Source organism: Oncorhynchus masou, chromosome 14 (assembly GCF_036934945.1).
Source record: "Oncorhynchus masou masou isolate Uvic2021 chromosome 14, UVic_Omas_1.1, whole genome shotgun sequence".
NCBI classification, from domain to species: Eukaryota; Metazoa; Chordata; class Actinopteri; order Salmoniformes; family Salmonidae; genus Oncorhynchus; species Oncorhynchus masou.
In genome coordinates, this window is record NC_088225.1 from 5,886,807 (window position 1) to 5,904,629 (window position 17,823).

Genomic DNA, 17,823 nt, shown 5'->3' on the forward strand with positions numbered 1-17,823 from the left:
GATCTGAAGAAAGGCAGTATGGGTACTGTAGTCTGTGGCACCTGCAGTTTGTCTAATGTATTGAAAGTAGCCGGAGTAGTCAAAGTTTGCAATAAATACATAGAAAATCATTTACATAGAAAAATACGTTATAACACTGTTGAATTAAGTACACTATTTATTGAGCAACATTGAGTATAAATCCAACTTGAACGATCCAGTAGAGGTCAGTAGAGGACTGTTGTGAGAGGTTCTTATGTAACATGTAGGATAAATAAAAGAAATAACTTAATGTGTACTTATCCCTTTGCTATTTGAAATTAAAGGTTTCAACAGCTGTTTACAATTAGTATGGGAAAATAGAATCTGCCTCAACTATTACTGTTAAGTCAGAGAGAGCAAAGGGGTTTTGGCCAAATAAATCCACTGGGATGGGAGGGGGGAAGCAGGAATGTGAGGAATTCAGTCAGACCAGTGTTAGACTCACTGAGCTCAGCTGGCTTCTTTTGAGCAGATCTTGATCTATTGAGCAGATCTTGATCTATTGAGCAGATCTTAAGCAAGATCGAGAATTAGGGAACGGTTGGAATGACTGGAAACTACTATACGCTCAACATGTTGGTGGAGATAAGAATAGCTGTTAGGTGAAATCTAACAGTGGAAAAAAAAAAATCTACTCAAATACCCATTGTCATACAACAAATGAGAAGACAGGCAGACCATGAGATACCTTCCCCCTTATTTATTGGTAAAATGACAATGTTGTTTTGCTTTGTTTTCCCCCTGGCCCCCCATCTCACAGCAGTGACAGCTGCAGGTACTGTTGTGCTAGTCGTTGATGTCATAACAGACGCGGACTGGTCAGAGGAATCCCGCCCCGATAGGAAAAAGTAACAAAAAAAGAAAGAAAATCAAAAGTGAAAGAAACTGAAGAGAACGTCTGAAATAACAAGAGGTGAAAGAAGCAGTGCATCCAATACCAGAGACTCTTCAGAAAACAAAAGAGTTGTACACAAAATAAAAAATACATCTTTACATGACAAAAAATAATTGGAGGATGACAAAGCACCATGTTGAGATTGGGAAGGTATTGTATTGACAGTAACTACTGATTGGTTACATGTTTGAAGAAAATAATTATACAAATAATAGCAACATCTTTTCAATACACAATTGTGATTTTGGTCAGGTAAACAAATCTTGCTTTATCCTTTTCGTCATTGTATATGAATGATTCAAAAACATTACATTAATGCTAAAAAATGACTTATTGGTGACTGATGTTAATGCACTATGCATATGGTTGGATATCATAGATTAATGATTGAAAAACCTTAGGCGGTCTAGTCTTTGAAATCATACTGTTTAACGTGTGCCAAAAATAAGTCAACAATAATAATAACAATGTAATAGTTCAGTTCATCTATACAACTGCTATATCTGGAAGGAAACAACTGTTATCCTAACTCCTTTTTTGGGGTTGAACACCTCTTCCTTCTCTTGCCCAAGGGTGACGATCGGGAACAAGGAAAAATGAAATCATGAGAATTGCTACATTCACCCACCCCCAAAATAAAATAGGGTTAGAAGTGACAGAAGACATACGTTGAAATACTGTAGCATTATGGTAAAGAAAGATGATGAGAGCGAGAAAGGAGAGGGCCAAAGAGCCTGTTCATTATTCCTCCCAGTTGCGTGTGATCTTCTTACAGAAATACAGTGAAACAAAAAAAGAACAGTGCTCTGTTAAGTGCGATTGGTAAGGATGGATCTTTTTCCCCCCTCCCTAAGTGGGTTGATGTTTTTTGCCTGGGTGATGTCAGATGTCCATCGTTTGGTTGGTTGGAGATAATGGGTTGTTATGTCCTCGGGCAAGTTAAAACAGTTGTAGGTCGTCATGTTGGTCATAATTGTGTCATTTGTCTGATCATTGGAACCTTGGAGTTGTGTGTTGACAGCTGATTGGCCTGTGAGCTGGTTTGCTTATCAGTTGATCGGTGCATGGTGGTCAGTTGGTTTGACCGTGGGATGTGTTTGTCAGCTGGTCTAATCAGTTGGTTGATACTGCAGGTTGGTTGGTGTGTCGGTCCAGTTGGTTAGTTCCCACCACAGCACTTGCTTCCACCAGCCTGTGGGGCGGCTTCCTGCAGGTCCACTCCTGCCCGACCACCGGCCCGGCCACCGGCTCCACCCGCTGGCTCGTTCTTAGGAAGCTTCTTGGCTACAGGAGAAGGACAGAAAGAAAAAAAGTGAGTAGGAAGCCTTTATGGTTTCTACATATTTAATTTGTTCTGGAAAGAAATGTACACCGAGTATTCAAAACAATTTGAACACCTGCTCTTTCCATGACAGACTGACCAGGTGAATCCAGGTGAAAACTAGGATCCCTTATTGATGTCAATTGTTAAATCCTCTTCAAATCAGTGTAGATGAAGGAGAGACAGGTTAAAGAAAGATCTTTAAGCCCTGAGACAGTTGAGACATGGATTGTGTATGTGCCATTCAGAGGGTGAATGGACAAGACAAAAGATTTAAGTTCCTTTGAATGGAGTATGGTAGTAGGTGCCAGGCGCACCGTTTTGTGTAAAGAACTGCAACGCTGCTGGGTTTCTCACTCTCAACAGTTTCCCGTGTGATCAACAATGGTCCACCAACCAAAGGACATCCAGCCAGCTTGACACAACTGTGGAAAGCATTGGAGTCAATATGGGCCAGCATCCCAGTGAAATGCTTTCGACACCTTGTAGAGTCAATGCCCCCAATGAATTGAGGCTGTTCTGAGGGCAAAAGGACGGGTGCAACTAAAAATGAGGAAAGTGTTTCTAATTAAGCAATAAGGCACCATGGGTTGTGGTATATGGCCAATATACCACAGCTAAGTGCTTTTCTTAGGCACTATGCCCTGGATACAGTGCTCAGCCGTGTATATTGGCCATATACCACAAACCCCTAAGGCGCCTTATTGCTATTATAAACTGGTTACCAACGTAATCAGAGCAGTAAAAATACATGTTTCGTCATACCTGTGGTATACTGTCTGATATACCACAGCTGTCAGCCAATCAGGATTCAGGGCTCGAATCACCCAGTTTTATAAATGCACATATAATAATTGTGGTACACGTACCTATGGCCATAAAGATCTCATTGACGTTCATGGCCGTCTTGGCTGAAGTCTCCATGAAGAGCAAACTGTTGTCATCTGCGTACGCTTGTGCTTCCTACACACAAAACAAAGGGAGGACAGAGATCTTTAGAGCTCCATCACAAACGTCGATACAATCAGTAATAACCCATACGCTTTGAGAGTTAGTGAGCATTCATGAATATCAACAGAAACTATAAAAATGACATTTCTAGGACATTCTCCTGTTTAAACAAACTTATCATTGACAAGTTCCACTAATAGTCCAGTGGGAGCAGCATCTAATTGTTAGGAGTTCCTCAGTACCTGGAAGTCCACAGCTCTTTTGTTGGCCAGGTCAGCTTTGTTCCCTGCCAGTGCAATAACGATATTAGGGCTAGCTTGTCGTTGGAGCTCCTTCACCCAGTTCTTTGCACGTGTGAATGTATCCTGCACAGGAAGAAAAATAATAATACATTCTTATCATAAAAACATTTGTGATTTGATGAAATACATGACAAAGGCAGATTACACAATGGATGTTTGTTTTTCACACAAGAGCTCTATTTATACATCTACAGAAGTGGGAGTTACGAGAGCTGTCACTCACTGTGTTGGTGATGTCATAGACCACGATGGCAGCTTGCGCTCCTCTGTAGTACATAGGGGCCAGGCTGTGATACCGTTCCTGCCCTGCAGTGTCCCAGATCTCAAACTTAACTGTTGTGTCATCCAAGCAGACAGTCTGTGTGAGGAAGGCAGCTGGATGGGTGGAGAGACAAATCATAGACTTAGTTTCAGGGTCTATTTTTATTTTGAAGTCTGAAAATGCCCTACACATAGAAAATAAGTGTACATTTTACTTTGCCTGTACATTTCCTCACAGTGGAGTAATACTCAGTATCTGCGCAGGACAGGTATTCTGTTTTCTTCCTTAGATAGTGTCCTAGGGGTTATAGTTGTCCCCATTTGACAGGGCCGAGTTAAACTAGCACAAGGCAAACATAACCCCCAACAGCCAAGGCCATGAGACAGTTAAGAGGAAACGTGAACAGTGGCTTAATGAGAACCCGTGAAGCTACGAAGCCAGCGCTGAGGAGAATTGGGAGCCTTCCAACATTAGAGAGAGGAGGAAGGGACAATTATGTAAATAAACAAGATCGAATCGCAGGGCACTAAGCACCGGGTAAAAGGTTACTGCGAGAAATGTAGTGAGAGTAAAAAAAAATTTTTTTTAAAGTGACGGAGAACAAAACATGTGGCTATCTATTGGCTAATCCATGGAACACAAAGAGAATGCTAATTCAGCCCGTTGTGTCACATGGCTGAGGGAAATGTACAGCAGCACTCAGAGGAAGCCTGCTCCATACTAAAAGCTCGGTGACCTTTGACCAGACAGCTGACAACAGGTTTTAAAATGTTTTTAAAATGCTGACTCGTCCTAAGGCTTTGGCTAGTGTAAGCACAAAGCATCCTGCCTCTCCAGTCTCACCCTGCTGTGGCTTCATGATGCGACTCTAATTTATTTATTTACAGGAAGGGTAATGCATAAATCATGAAGAAAGCAATCTAGCTAGTAAACCACTAAAACATCATGGAAATTCCCAACGCCCGTGTGTAGGTTTGAAACTCAAGGTGAAGCTGAAAATAAATAGTTACTCATTAGTCATTATCTAACTTTTGCAGTGGAATTCTTTGAATGTTTAAACCAGAAACTTGAGCCATCAAGTATTGGCTTCCAGATGGGTAGATATTAGAGCAGTTCCAGGACAGGAAATCCCATTGTTGACCGACTTCCTTCCTGTTTCAAGAGCCCACAGGGAGAGACCCCCTTCTCGCTGCTCCACTCCGACTAGCAAGCCAATACATACCTTATTAGGCAGATGACAAGTACCTCTCTCACACTTACCTATTTTCAGTTTTGGTTTGAACATTCTCTATAAGGCTTTCTGTGGCCGGGAGTAAGGACCTTCCACTCCTTGTGGCATATTTAAAAGTGTCAGTCAGAGGCTTGGCTGCTCATGCAAGAGTCAGGTGATCAGCTGCCAAGAAAGATCTGGTTCTGTAGCTCAAGGTATACTCCTGACCTGGCCTTGACAACAGCCAGGGTAAGGGCTGCTAGCTAGCAGGAACATAGCCCCGGTTACCAAGGCATTCAAAGTGGTCTTCCTTCAGTCCACTACACATTCTATTTGATCTTTATAACATGATACTGACTCAACACAACACTCAGCATGACTAAGACACAGTAAGAAGAATGACAATGCCAACGGCGTGCCTACTCACCTCCGATGGTGCTCTCCTGGTACTCGTGGAACTGGCCCTTGACGAAGCGCAGCACCAAGCTGGACTTGCCCACCGCTGACTCTCCCAGCAGCACCAGCTTGAACTGGCAGATCTTGTTGCTGGCCGCCGCGCCGTTGGTCCGTGCTGGTCCTCCTCGACCTGCCATGCTGCCGAGCAGAGAGCTTCACCGGGGTAAGAGGCTCTTGGTGGAGGATGAGGCTGCCTTGGGCGGAGGACTGGGGCTCTGAAGCTGATCAGGGACTGGAGCCGAGACAGGGCCAGGTGAGGGTGGGCTAAGCTGGGTCAGGCGAGTCTAGGCCAGGCAGTGAGGGGGCCGGAGGAAGAGGGGACTTCACCTGTGGGAGCTGGAAGAAAGAACCGACTGAGTAATAATATCACTAGTAGGCAGCCAGTGTGACAGGAAACCTTTAGTAAACTAGAGTGCCTTCAGAAAGTATTTATACCCCTTTTTTGTTGTATTACAGCCTGAATAGTTTGTTTTCATCCATCTACACACAATACCCCATAATGACAAAGTGAAAACATGCTTAGAAATGTTGCTAATTTATTGAAAATTAAATGAAATCTCATTTACATAAGTATTCACACCCCTGAGTCAATACTTTGTAGAAGCACCTTTGGCAGTGATTAAAGCAGTGACTCTTACTCGCTGAGTTTTCCACACCTGGTTGTGCAACATTTGCCCATTATTCTTTTTCAAAATTCTTCAAGCTCTGTCAAATTGGTTGTTGATCATTGCAAGACAGCCATTTTTAAAGTGTCTTGCCATACATTTTCAAGTAGACTTAAGTCAAAACTAACATTCACTGTCTTCTTGGTAAGCAACTCCAGTGTAGAGTTGGACTTGTGTTTTAGGTTATTGTCCTGCTGAAAGATGAATTTATCTCCTCGGGTCAGCAGACAACCAGGTATTTGTCTTGGATTTTACCTGTGCTTAGCTCCATTTTGTTTATTTTTTATCCTGAAAGGACTGGACAATTACAAGCATACCCATAACATGATGTAGCCTCCACTATGCTTGAAAATATGGAGTGTGGTACTGTCTTGTATTGGATTTGCCCCAAACATAACATTTTGTATTCAGAATAAAAAGTGAAAATGCTTTGCCACAAAGGTCGCCTGTATTTTACGAGTGACTGGGTGTATTGATACACCATTCAAAGTGGAATTAATAACTTCACCATGCTCAAAGGGATAGTCAATTACTTTCTTCTTTTTTTTACCAATCTTCTTTGCAAAGCATTGGAAAGGGACCTTACAGTTAATTGTGTGTGGGGGGTACAGAGATGAGGTAGTCATTCAAAAAACATGTTAAACACTATTATTGCACCCAGAGTGAATCCATGCAACTTGTGACTTGTTAAACAAATGTTTACTCCAGAACATATTTAGGTTTGCCATAACAAAAGGCTTGAATATTTATTGATTCAAGACATTTTCAAATTCCAGGCTGTATCACAACCGGCCATAATTGGGAGTCCTATAGGTCGGTGCACAATTGGCCAAGCGTCGTTAGGGTTTGGCCGGGGTAGGCAGTCATTGTAAGTAATCATTTGACTTGCCTAGTTAAATAAAAAGGTTAAATACGTTTTCATTTATTTTGAAAAATAAATCTTTCCAAGTTCGCTACTCCCGCAAGTGTCTGGTATAAACCAATCTACTTTCATGTTCCAGTGTTGTGAGTCCTTTGTATCTTAACCTTTGACTGAGCTTATTATTCAGGTTCAAACAAACCTTTAAAAAATGGACCCTATGTGCATCACTTACTCATTAAATCCCAGAAATGCCTCGAATGTCTAGCAGACTAATTTCTCCAGTTCAGTGTTGTAAATCAATAATGTTCTGATAAACACTATTGGTCGAGGAACATCTCAGTGCTTCTGAACGTCATGGTTTGACAAGAAAACAGTCCAAATGTTTAAATGAAGGTTCTTTTCTGATTGGCCTACTGGAAACCCATATTGTGGTCTGGACAGGGAGAAAAGCCCTGTCCTATTCTCTCAATTATATTTACTTTAGACTCAACAGTCAAACACAGCAGTGAAGGAAATGTCCTGTGGTCCTGTCTAAAGCAACATTTAGATACGCAGATTGGGTCATGGTGAGTACGACCACAATTAACCATGAACATTCACAATCTTGACGCTTGAACGCCAAATCAGGGGAGGGGGGGGGGACGCGTCCAACCCCCAGACCTCTATCTAGACACATTAGCCTAAAGCGGAGTTCAACTGTGTTCACATCCAACCTGTGTGTGTGTGTGTGTGTTCTCAGAGACCACAGAGCTGAGGACCACAGTGAAAATACAGAACAGGAACTGATAGTCTGTGAGCTGCTTGCCCCAAGGACTCCTGTTTCTGTGTACAATCCAACTTGGGCCTGCACACATCCATCTTAACGTCGATAGGTCCACGTTAGTCACAGGATGATGTGCAGATTGTCATCTTATGGTTGGGCCAGTGTACTCAGAGTCCAAGTGTTGTTCTTTACATTGACTGTGGAATATGACAACAGTAAGAACAACTTAAAAACATCTTCCATAGTGCTACTTTACACGGTCAGTCAGCTTCTGCTTGCTGAAAGGGACAGGACACGGAATGAATATCAAAGCAGGAAGTGAACATTGCAGAAGGACAGAGTAGCAGACAGACAGTTGGCCTGTTACACTAAACCATTAACTGTTAGGACAACCAGCCTAGGTTAGCCTACAATGCTAAAATCCAAAATTAAGTGTGAAACATCACAATAACTTCACAAAATAAGTCTACATGACACTACAGTGTATAGGTTTATACTATAGGCGTGTCTTTCAACAGTGAGTGCATATTGAAAGAACACACTTGACTAGAGGGGGAGAGTAATATCTGGGGGGGGGGTTGTACAGTTTTCTGGAAGTCTACAGTCATGGGGGTGATAATAAATTGCAATTTTAAAGCAGATTTTCTACAGTTCTACACATTTTGCCATCGCTTATGCCGTGTTCTTACACCATCTGAGTGACTCAAACAAACCTAAATCAATGAGGGTCCAATGGCATATTCAGTTGATTTTTTACCCCACAATTCTCATTTTCTTCCTTTTTAATTTAAAAAATATATATAAATGTTTTTTTTAAATTAGGTTTCCGTTTTGCAGTCTCTTTTTATTACTATTAAAAAAATGTAACAAAAATTGGACGTTTTAAAATTGCACATCAATGCTTAATGACCGACATTTTTTAAATGCAAGTGTGCACCAGCAAGAGACTTGTTTGGTTAGCAATGTTTCTGTAGTGCTCATGTGATTGGCCATTTGTTTTGTATACACTGGATTGATAAAATAATCATATAATCATTCCTGCCTGGTTAAATAAAGGTAAAATAAAAAAATAAAATAAAAATAGCATCTTCGCTACACAGCCATACAAAGTGGAGACATATGCACGCACACACACACACAGTTTCAGAAAGTTGTAGGAAAATACAAAAATCACCGATGCATTTAGTTCATGTCTTATGATTGACTTGGGCAAATTAATACATTTTCTAATAAGTTCCTATACATTTTTTTGAATATTGTTGAATTCTGGATTCCGGGATTCTGTCCACAGCATGGATTTTATAGGGTCCTGGTTAAGGAGCGAGAGAGGGGTAGGCCAGCCAGAGTAGGGTTGCTGTTGGCGCTCAGTCTTTCCCAGGCCAGGCAAGGCCCTAATCTTCTGCATGTGACAGAAGATCACACTGTGTTGGTACCACACACTGGCCTGAGAGGGTCAGCCCAGCACAGAGCGGACAGTACAGCAAGGGAGCACACCAAAGGCCTAGACTACTGCCACATACACACCATCCGAGGGATTCCTAGACACACCACAGTGAGTGTGGAGAGAAACAGCTGCGTGTTCACTGGGTCAACATGTACATGCTAATATGATGAAGCCGAGGTGCAAACGAGAGGAAGTTGTAACAAAGCCAACATAGACCAAGACTGTGGAACTGAGCCCAATGTCCTTGTGTTTCTGAGAAGAACGTAGAAACATCCTGGTATTTCTTCTAATTAAGCTCCCAAGTGGCGCAGCGGTCTAAGGAACTGCATCTCAGTGCAAAAGACGCATCACTGCAGTTCCTTGTTCTAATCCAGGCTGCATCACATCCGGCCGCTATTAGTAGTCCCATAAGGTGGCGCACAATTGGTCCAGTGTCGTCCGGGTTTAGCCCGGAGTAGGCCGTCATTGTAAATAAGAATTTGTTCTTAACCTTTTATTTAACTAGGCAAGTCAGTTATCAAAAAAATAAATACAAAAGCTAGCCTAAACAGGTCACTTCTGTCAAACGTTTTAAGGCACTTTTTACACAACACGTTTACCCTTACCAGTATGTCTACCATTCTAAGGCAAAACAACAGGTGTGACTGCTCTCCAACCCTGATAGTCTACTACACACACTATGGAAATGAAGAGGTCAGCATGCCTCACTGCCCCAGGACAAGGCTCCATAGCCAAGGACTGGGAGAAGAGGGGAGGGAGGCTGGGGTGAATCCCAGCCTGAGATAAGGGCTTCAGAAACAAACAGGATAAGAGTGAAAGAACATTTAACCTAGGCTAGTCATATATGAGGCCATATTGTATATTAGTGTCAGTAACACAGATGTTAACACTCAATATAATAATCACAGAGGACAAATAACTGAAAATCTGAGCAGCATCAAAAGCCCGTGTTCAATCCACCATCAAACCAAAACAGTGGATTTAGGCCTAAGAGTTTAGGATATGGTTATTGAACAGTATAGTGAACAGGACGGCACACAATTGGCCCAGCGTTGTCCGGGTTTGGCCAGGGTAGAGCGTCATTAACTGACTTGCCAAGTTAAATAAAAAAATACAAATTATCCTTGGTAATATGATTGACTGATTGCTAGAGGGCTGCAGTGGCTGGCCCAACACTCACACACTCCTGTTCTGAGAGTCACTCAGAGCAGCATCCTGCTACTAAGCAGCTCTCTGCTGGCATCTTTAATGGGCTCTGGAGACCTCCACACACTGAAGTGGGTCAGAGAGATGAAGGGGAGAGAGGCTGGGTCAAAGAGAGAGTAGGCGAGAGGGATGGAGAGAGAAAGGTAGGGAGAGGCAGTGAAATATTCATACAGCCTCCCGTGGGCTTTGCTGCTAGCTTGATATCCAAGCACTTAGTAAAACACAGCAACTGAGAACTGGTAGCAACACACACAATTAACTACATACAGATATTGCATGCATTGCCCTCATGATGCAACAGTCTCTCACTCGGATGCATGGGGTAGATTTTAACGCTATACAAGACAGCGCATGCACAGATATAGCAAATGAAGAAGCCACGTTCATGATGGACAAACCGACGCCGCGTGTGCACGTTGGTTTTGTCTATCCCCACCAGACGCGTTTCATGCAGGTTCAAATACCAAAACCAACCATTTTAATTTGGGGGTCAGGTAAAAACACACATGAAACATGGACATTAACTAGCAAGCTTGCTGCTGCTGGGTAATTGGTCCTGGAAGATAAACGGTGGGTTGTTATTTTACCTGAAATACACATGGCCCTTTTGTTTTGCTGGATCTTTCACATGGCGGTTGGCAATCAACTTTAGATGGGAGGTAGATGGGAGAGGCGGGACTTGAGGTGCGCCAAGAGTCTAAAATAGAACCAAGTTCTATTCGCGCCTGGCTACGCAGACACACTTTTACGAACGCAAGCACTTTGGATTAAATGATTGAATAACAAAATGTACACATTCATGTTATTCAACATGGTCCGTTTTGTCAGAATGTTAGTAAGTCTGGAAAAGAGTGTGTGGGAGAGGGGGAAATTCTCAGTAACTTCAGTTTCTATTTACCATCACCTTGTGGGTTTCCTCTTATACTTGACATCCCAAACATTTTACACACACACACACACCACACACACGATGACTGTCTACCCAACTGGCCTTAAGTTGGCTAACATTTGAAGTACCCACTCTCATATTTAGCCATGAACCCCATCTGCTATTCCCCACACTACTCTTAACTAGGGCCGGGACCCTACCACTATTGTAATACTCGTTAGTATCATGGCAACGTATCAAAACAAAGTGGATTTAACTTGAGGACAATAGCCATAATGTTGGAAACAAACATTTTATGTTGTCATCGAGAGTCACATTTATTTTACAAGCTATAGCACACAATATTTTAAATGCAGCAGGTTTTTGAAGGACCAAAGAGTTAGATCTGCTTCATGTTTTCATTTTTGACATTGAAAACATATCCTGGTATCGTCCCGGACCTACTCTAAACCTCAGAGCCCTCACAGCCAACCCCATTATTGACCACAACCAGCCTAAAGGTATGCTGCAGTCACAGCCCCACTGTGCTCTGCTGTCAGGTACAACTTAGCCAGGGAGCCGGTTAGTTTCTGCTCTCTTGTCAACTCGTTATGGAATTGTCATACCAAACATTGCTGAAAGGCTTGTCAATGACATTGGATTAGGCAAAAACACAAACAGATCTGGAATCAGGCTACGTAAAACTCCTAGGCCAGTGCTGTCCATGGTAATCAGCAAGGGGTGAAATGGGTGATGATCAGAAAGAGTAATGGATGCTACTGGACTGGGTAGAATGAAACAACCGATTAGAATATTTATTTATTTGACCTTTATTTAACTAGGCAAGTCAGTTAATAACACATTCTTATTTTCAATGACGGCCTAGGAACAGTGGGTTAACTACCTTGTTCAGGGGCAGAGCGACAAATTTATTTTTACCTTGTCAGCTCGGGGATTTGAACTTGCAACCTTTCGGTTACTCGTCCAACGCTCTAACCACTAGGCGACCTATTCTAAGCACTGCTAACAATACACACCACCATAGGCCTATGAGCTGTGTTCCCAAAGGACAATTCAAACTAGAGGTTGACGGATTAAATCGGAATGGCCGATTAATTAGGGCCGATTTCAAGTTTTCATAACAATCGGAAATTGGTATTTTTGGGCGCCGATTCGTTAAATGTATTTTTATACCTTTATTTAACTAGGCAAGTCAGTTAAGAACACATTCTTATTTTCAATGACGGCCTAGGAACGGTGGGTTAACTGCCTTGCTCAGGGGCAGATCGACAGATTTTCACCTTGTCAGCTCGGGGGATCCAATCTTGCCTTAGTTGACTAGTCCAATGCTATAACCACCTGCCTCTCATTGCACTCCACAAGGAGACTGCCTGTTACGCAAATGCAGTAGAAGCCAAGGTAAGTTGCTGGCTAGCATTAAACTTATCTTATAAAAAAATAATCACTAGTTAACTACACATGGTTGATGATATTACTCGTTTATCTAGCATGTCCTGCTTTGCATATAATCGATGCAATGCTGGGGGATGATTTAACAAAAGTGCATTTGCGAAGAAAAAAAAAGCACAATCGTTGGACGACTGTACCTAAACATAAACACCAATGCCTTTCTTAAAATCAATACACAGAAGTATATATTTTTGCATATTTAGCTAAAAGAAATCCAGGTTAACAGGCAATATTATCCAGGTGAAATTGTGTCACGTTCACTGCACGCAGAGTCAGGGTATATGCAACAGTTTGGGCAACCTGGCTCATTGCGAACTAATTTGCCAGAATTTTACGTAATTATGACATAACATTGAAGGTTGTGCAATGTAACAAGAATATTTAGACTTAGGGATGCCACCCTTTAGACAAAATACCGAACAGTTCTGTATTTCACTGAAATAAAAGTTGTGTTTGAAATGATAGTTTCCGGATTCGACCATATTAATGAACAAAGGCTCGTATTTCTGTGTTATTATGTCATAATTAAGTCTATGATTTGATAGAGCAGTCTGACTGAGCGATGGTAGGCAGCAGCAGGCTCGTAAGCATTCAGTCAAACAGCACTTTTGTGCGTTTTGCCAGCAGCTCCTCGCAAGCACAGCGCTGTTTATGACTTCAAGCCTATCAGCCTAATGGCTGGTGTAACCGATGTGAAATGGCTAGCTAGTTAGCTGGGTGTGCGCTAAGTGTTTCAAACGTCACTCGCTCTGAGACTCGGAATAGTTATTCCCCTTGCTCTGCAAGGGCCGCGGCTTTCGTGGAGCGATGGGTAACGCTGCTTCGAATGTGGCTGTTGTCGATGTGTTCCTGGTTTGAGCCAAGGTAGGGGCGAGGAGTGGGACAGAAGCTATACTGTTACACTGGCAATACTATAGTGCCTATAAGAATATCCAATAGTCAAAGGTATCTGAAATACAAATGGTAGAGAGAAATAGTCCTATAAATACTATATTAACTACAACCTAATACCTCTTACCTTGGAATATTGAAGTCTCATGTTAAAAGGAACCACCAACTTTCCTATGTTCTTAAAAAGGAACTCAAACGTTAGCTTTTTTACATGGCACATATTGCACTTTTACCTCAAACACATTGTTTTTGCAATATTTAAACCAAATTGAACATGTTTCATTATTTATTTGAGGTTAAATTAATTTTTATTGATGTATTATATTAAGTTCAAATAAGTGTTTATTCAGTATTGTTGTACTTGTCATTATTACAAATAAATAAAACGTGTAAAAAAAAGTGGCCTATTAATCGGTATCGGCTTTTTTGGTCCTCCAATAAATCGGTGTTGAAAAATCATAATCGGTCGACCTCTAAAGCAAACAGACTCCCACTCCTAGACTCCAGTTGAAACATCAGCTAGCCCATTTCCTGGCACAGCCATTATCTACAGATGTGTCAGCGTGTGACCGTGTCAATGTGCATTCGTCATCAATGCCATGGAATTAGTGGTGCAACAGGCAGAATTAATTTAACCAGTTACCTAGGAATAAGTGGTGACATGACAACAGGTTCTCTGAACTCCAAGGGCGGAGGGACCAGAGGAATTAGATGTAACAGGGAGGGAGGGTGGAGCGAGCAGCAGCCATACCAGTCTGCATCCCGGTATTAGCTTGGCTTTCATCTTAAGTATAAAAGGGTTGGGCCTGCATGGGAAACCGTCAGGGAGGATAAACCCAGCGACAGAAGAGAAAGCGAGACACCCCAATCGAGTAGCACAGCGGACAATTTCAATATGTATGCAAGAGAATCTATAGCCTAATGACTAAGGGATGGGTCAATTGGAAGAGGAAAGGAATGGTGACTAAGGCTGAGTATAGACAGGCAGTCCAAATTCCTTTATTTTTTTTCCACTCATTGGTATTTTGACCAATCAGATCAGCTCTAAAAATGATCTGATGTGAAAAGATCTGATGTGATTGGTCAAAAGACCAATGGGTGAAAAAAATATCAGAATTGGGCTGCCTGTCTAAACACAGTCTAAATCTCTGGGAATGCAAACAGGATACACATCACTAGCAAATGGGGGCAGGCAAGGGGGAAATCATTTCCTTCCCTTTCTGGCTCCCTCTGTGTGTGAAACATGACAGCCAAGCAAAAGCCTGTGCAATACAATTCTACTCCACTCCGATACTTTTGGGCTACCACGTTAAAGGGGAATATAGCCAACAAGTTGTGGAAAAAGACAACCGTTTGAGTTAATTGAAAATAAAGCCATTGTTGATTAAGATGAGAAAATTCCTCAAAAAAAGTGTCTATTGAACCATATGGTCCAACTACTAGAATCCCGTGGACAATATGGACACAGATTTTTTTAAATATATTTTTTTTATGAATACTAATATGTATAATTAAAGTATAAATTACCAAACTTACCAGGTAATCTATGACCAAAAATGACCAAAGATTCAGGTGACGGTTTTAAATTACCGGTAGCTTTGCAACCCTAAGTGAGATAAAAAGCATCTGTTTTTGCATAAGCCTACTAGACTAAACCCCAAACCCCCATTCAGTTTGAGCATGGGGCTAGTGAGAGAGATAAGAACCCCAGACAGGGGCTCAGCTGCAGAGATAAAGGGTCAGGGTGGGGTTACTGGGTGTCTCATCTGGCTGCAAGGAAGCACACACTTAATGATTAATGACTCAAACAATTTCCCATTTGTTTAGGCCTAAATGGTTGTGGTTTTATCAATAGGGGGCATACATTGATCTTGTAAGTCTCAAACAAGTCTGGTAGCAAACTGACCCACTCTGCACATAGAACTCTTCAGCTCGGGTAATAGAAAAAAAAAGTCTCACCTCCAGGATATCTTCAGTCTTTTGAGGAGTAATCTGAATGACCTGTTGTGAATGGGCATGCTTCTCCTCCTACACACCCGATTCAATCATTCCTTCATTCATTGACTCCAATGCATTACAACCTTTCTGACTACACCAACGCATACCAATTAGGCTTACTTCGGATTAAACATTGAAAAGGGTTGGGTCTCACGCAGATGTGTTATTTTACTCGCCATTCTGTCAGGAATATTTGGAAATATCAGAGAAACTTTCTTAACTAGCCATACAACACCAATTCAAAACCATTTTATGCCACCTAGTAATATTGCCTTTTATATAATGTTTGCATGTGTCAAAATGTGTCAACACTCTAAGGACAAGGTCTACACCATAACATGGCAGCAGCTTAGGCAAGTTATTAAAAATCCATTCTCTAGTCCTGTTATTAAGCCATAACACACCAATGAGGATTTACCCTGGTGTTTACACAAAAGACAAGCCCAGTCCACTTTTCAGCATGCATTTACATAACAATGTTTAAAATGTGAACTTTAACAGCTTTTCACAAAGAAACGGTCTTGAATGATGCAGAGTGACTCTGCTTGCCCAAAGTCTTAGTGTCTCACGCCTGATAGAAACTCAATTACACTAGAGCTTACAATAATGTGGCACTTCAGTCTCCTTCTCACCCCATTTAACAAATGACTTACGTAACAAAAGGTACATCTCAAGACAAGTTGGTTATTTGAAATCAGCTGTATAGTGCAAAGGCAAAAACGTGCACCCAGGGTTTGGGAAACTCTGCACTAAGATATGCAATGACTGACATTACGAGGAAACCGGACAACGCACTACCCAATTCCATAGTTGCACCTTGTACATTCTACTAGGACAACTTTCAGGAATAAGTAGAAAGCCAAACTGAGTTCTGGGGGACTCCCGTGCCCACCCCCCTGCAGTAAAGGTGAAGGAGTGAACAAGGGTACAGGACTGATGAGACACAGTAAGGTATGAAGGACACCACATTCCACCAGAGAAAAGGAGGCATGCATTCATACAAAAGTAACATGACAGAGACTCACAATGAGGGCTACATCAGACAACTGACCTACCTGTACCACCATTGACACACCAAGTACAGACCAAAACTGTAACTCAACATTGATGGCATTCAAAATGATGAGCATAATTAGAGACAGCCATGGACTTTGAACTCCAATTATGCAAAATATGCTTTGAGACCTAGCCAAGTAAACGATTATAATCAGTGGCAAGATAACAATTAACGTAAAATACCTGGTGACATGTGAGTTTCTGCAAGATGGAATGTAATTCGTTTTCATTACCAGGCAGAAACCATAAATAGCTATTAAGTTGGTGGGTTTCAAACTTCCTCATAATATCGATCATCACCGCTGACACCAATGGCAATGAGCTAAGATACTCTGTTGAAAGCTTGAAATCAACATATGAAAGGTTTATCAAATTGATTGGACCAAAAGGAAAATCTAATCGCTATATAGGTAGTTAGCTGTCAGTTAAAGGCTAACTCGGTATGAAATACAAATACAAATCTAACACGACATTTCTGTAATTTAGCTAGCTAGCCCACCAAGTTGCAGTAACTAGCTAGCTTTTTAAAGCCAACATTTTTTATTTATTTTTATATAATGTCAATAAGAGCTGAAGTTGAGTAGTTAGTTAGCTGAGCAGACAACGACAAAAATATGTCTGCTGTAAATTAACGTTACTGCCAGTAAAAACAAAATAGGACGACACTGACGAAAGCTAGCGAACGCTAACTTGGCTAAGTTTATGATGACATCACAAAGAAAAGACGGGGTAAACTAAACAGCTAAAGATTAATAACTATTTGGTCAAATTATGATCAAAGCTTTTTATTGTTTGCTAACTAGTTACCTCATTAGCTATCTGGACAAGTAATCAGTCCCATTTAACATATCAATCTAACAGTCGTTAGCTCGCGACGTATCTCTGGCTAGGTAGCTAGCTAACGTTAGTTTACTGGCTGGTTGCTTGAGCAAAATTTGACAGTGGAAATATGAACCAAAATAGTATAGTTTACAGCTTACCGTTAAAGGCAAAGGTCAAACATGCGTTCCCTTTTCTTCGTATACTCTCACTTTCCACAATTTCGACTTTGACGACTTTTCTCTCTATCACAGCTCACTACGACTGCTCAACATATAGGCCCCGGCCTTCACTTCTGCTTAGAGCATTTTTTCCGGGATCCTCCCACTTCCTGAAGGTGTGGCTTCCATCTGATTGTGTCGT

The 17,823-nt window shown here is 41.6% G+C and overlaps 1 protein-coding gene across 1 annotated transcript; it reads right to left on the reverse strand.

Moving 5' to 3' along the window:
• Positions 1 to 139: 139 nt before the first annotated feature.
• Positions 140 to 17,779, reverse strand: LOC135554037 (ras-related protein Rab-5C-like). The gene is made up of 6 exons (XM_064986038.1): positions 17,622 to 17,779; positions 5,390 to 5,754; positions 3,714 to 3,865; positions 3,431 to 3,553; positions 3,107 to 3,200; positions 140 to 2,200 (listed from the first exon to the last, which is right to left on the reverse strand). Exons 2-6 carry the CDS (start codon positions 5,553 to 5,555, stop codon positions 2,076 to 2,078), a joined length of 660 nt encoding a protein of 219 aa, XP_064842110.1. The 5' UTR covers positions 5,556 to 5,754; positions 17,622 to 17,779; the 3' UTR covers positions 140 to 2,075.
• Between the last annotated feature and the right edge of the window lie 44 nt (positions 17,780 to 17,823).

Bases quoted from the DNA above. Each gene is read 5' to 3' on its own strand.
- LOC135554037 (XM_064986038.1), bottom strand. From the start codon at position 5,555: ATGGCAGGTCGAGGAGGACCAGCACGGACCAACGGCGCGGCGGCCAGC. The intron at 3,554-3,713 runs GTGAGTGACAGC...CTTCCTGTGCAG, and splicing joins TCTATGACATCACCAACACA to GATACATTCACACGTGCAAA. The intron at 2,201-3,106 runs GTACGTGTACCA...CTTCTCCTGTAG, and splicing joins TGAGATCTTTATGGCCATAG to CCAAGAAGCTTCCTAAGAAC.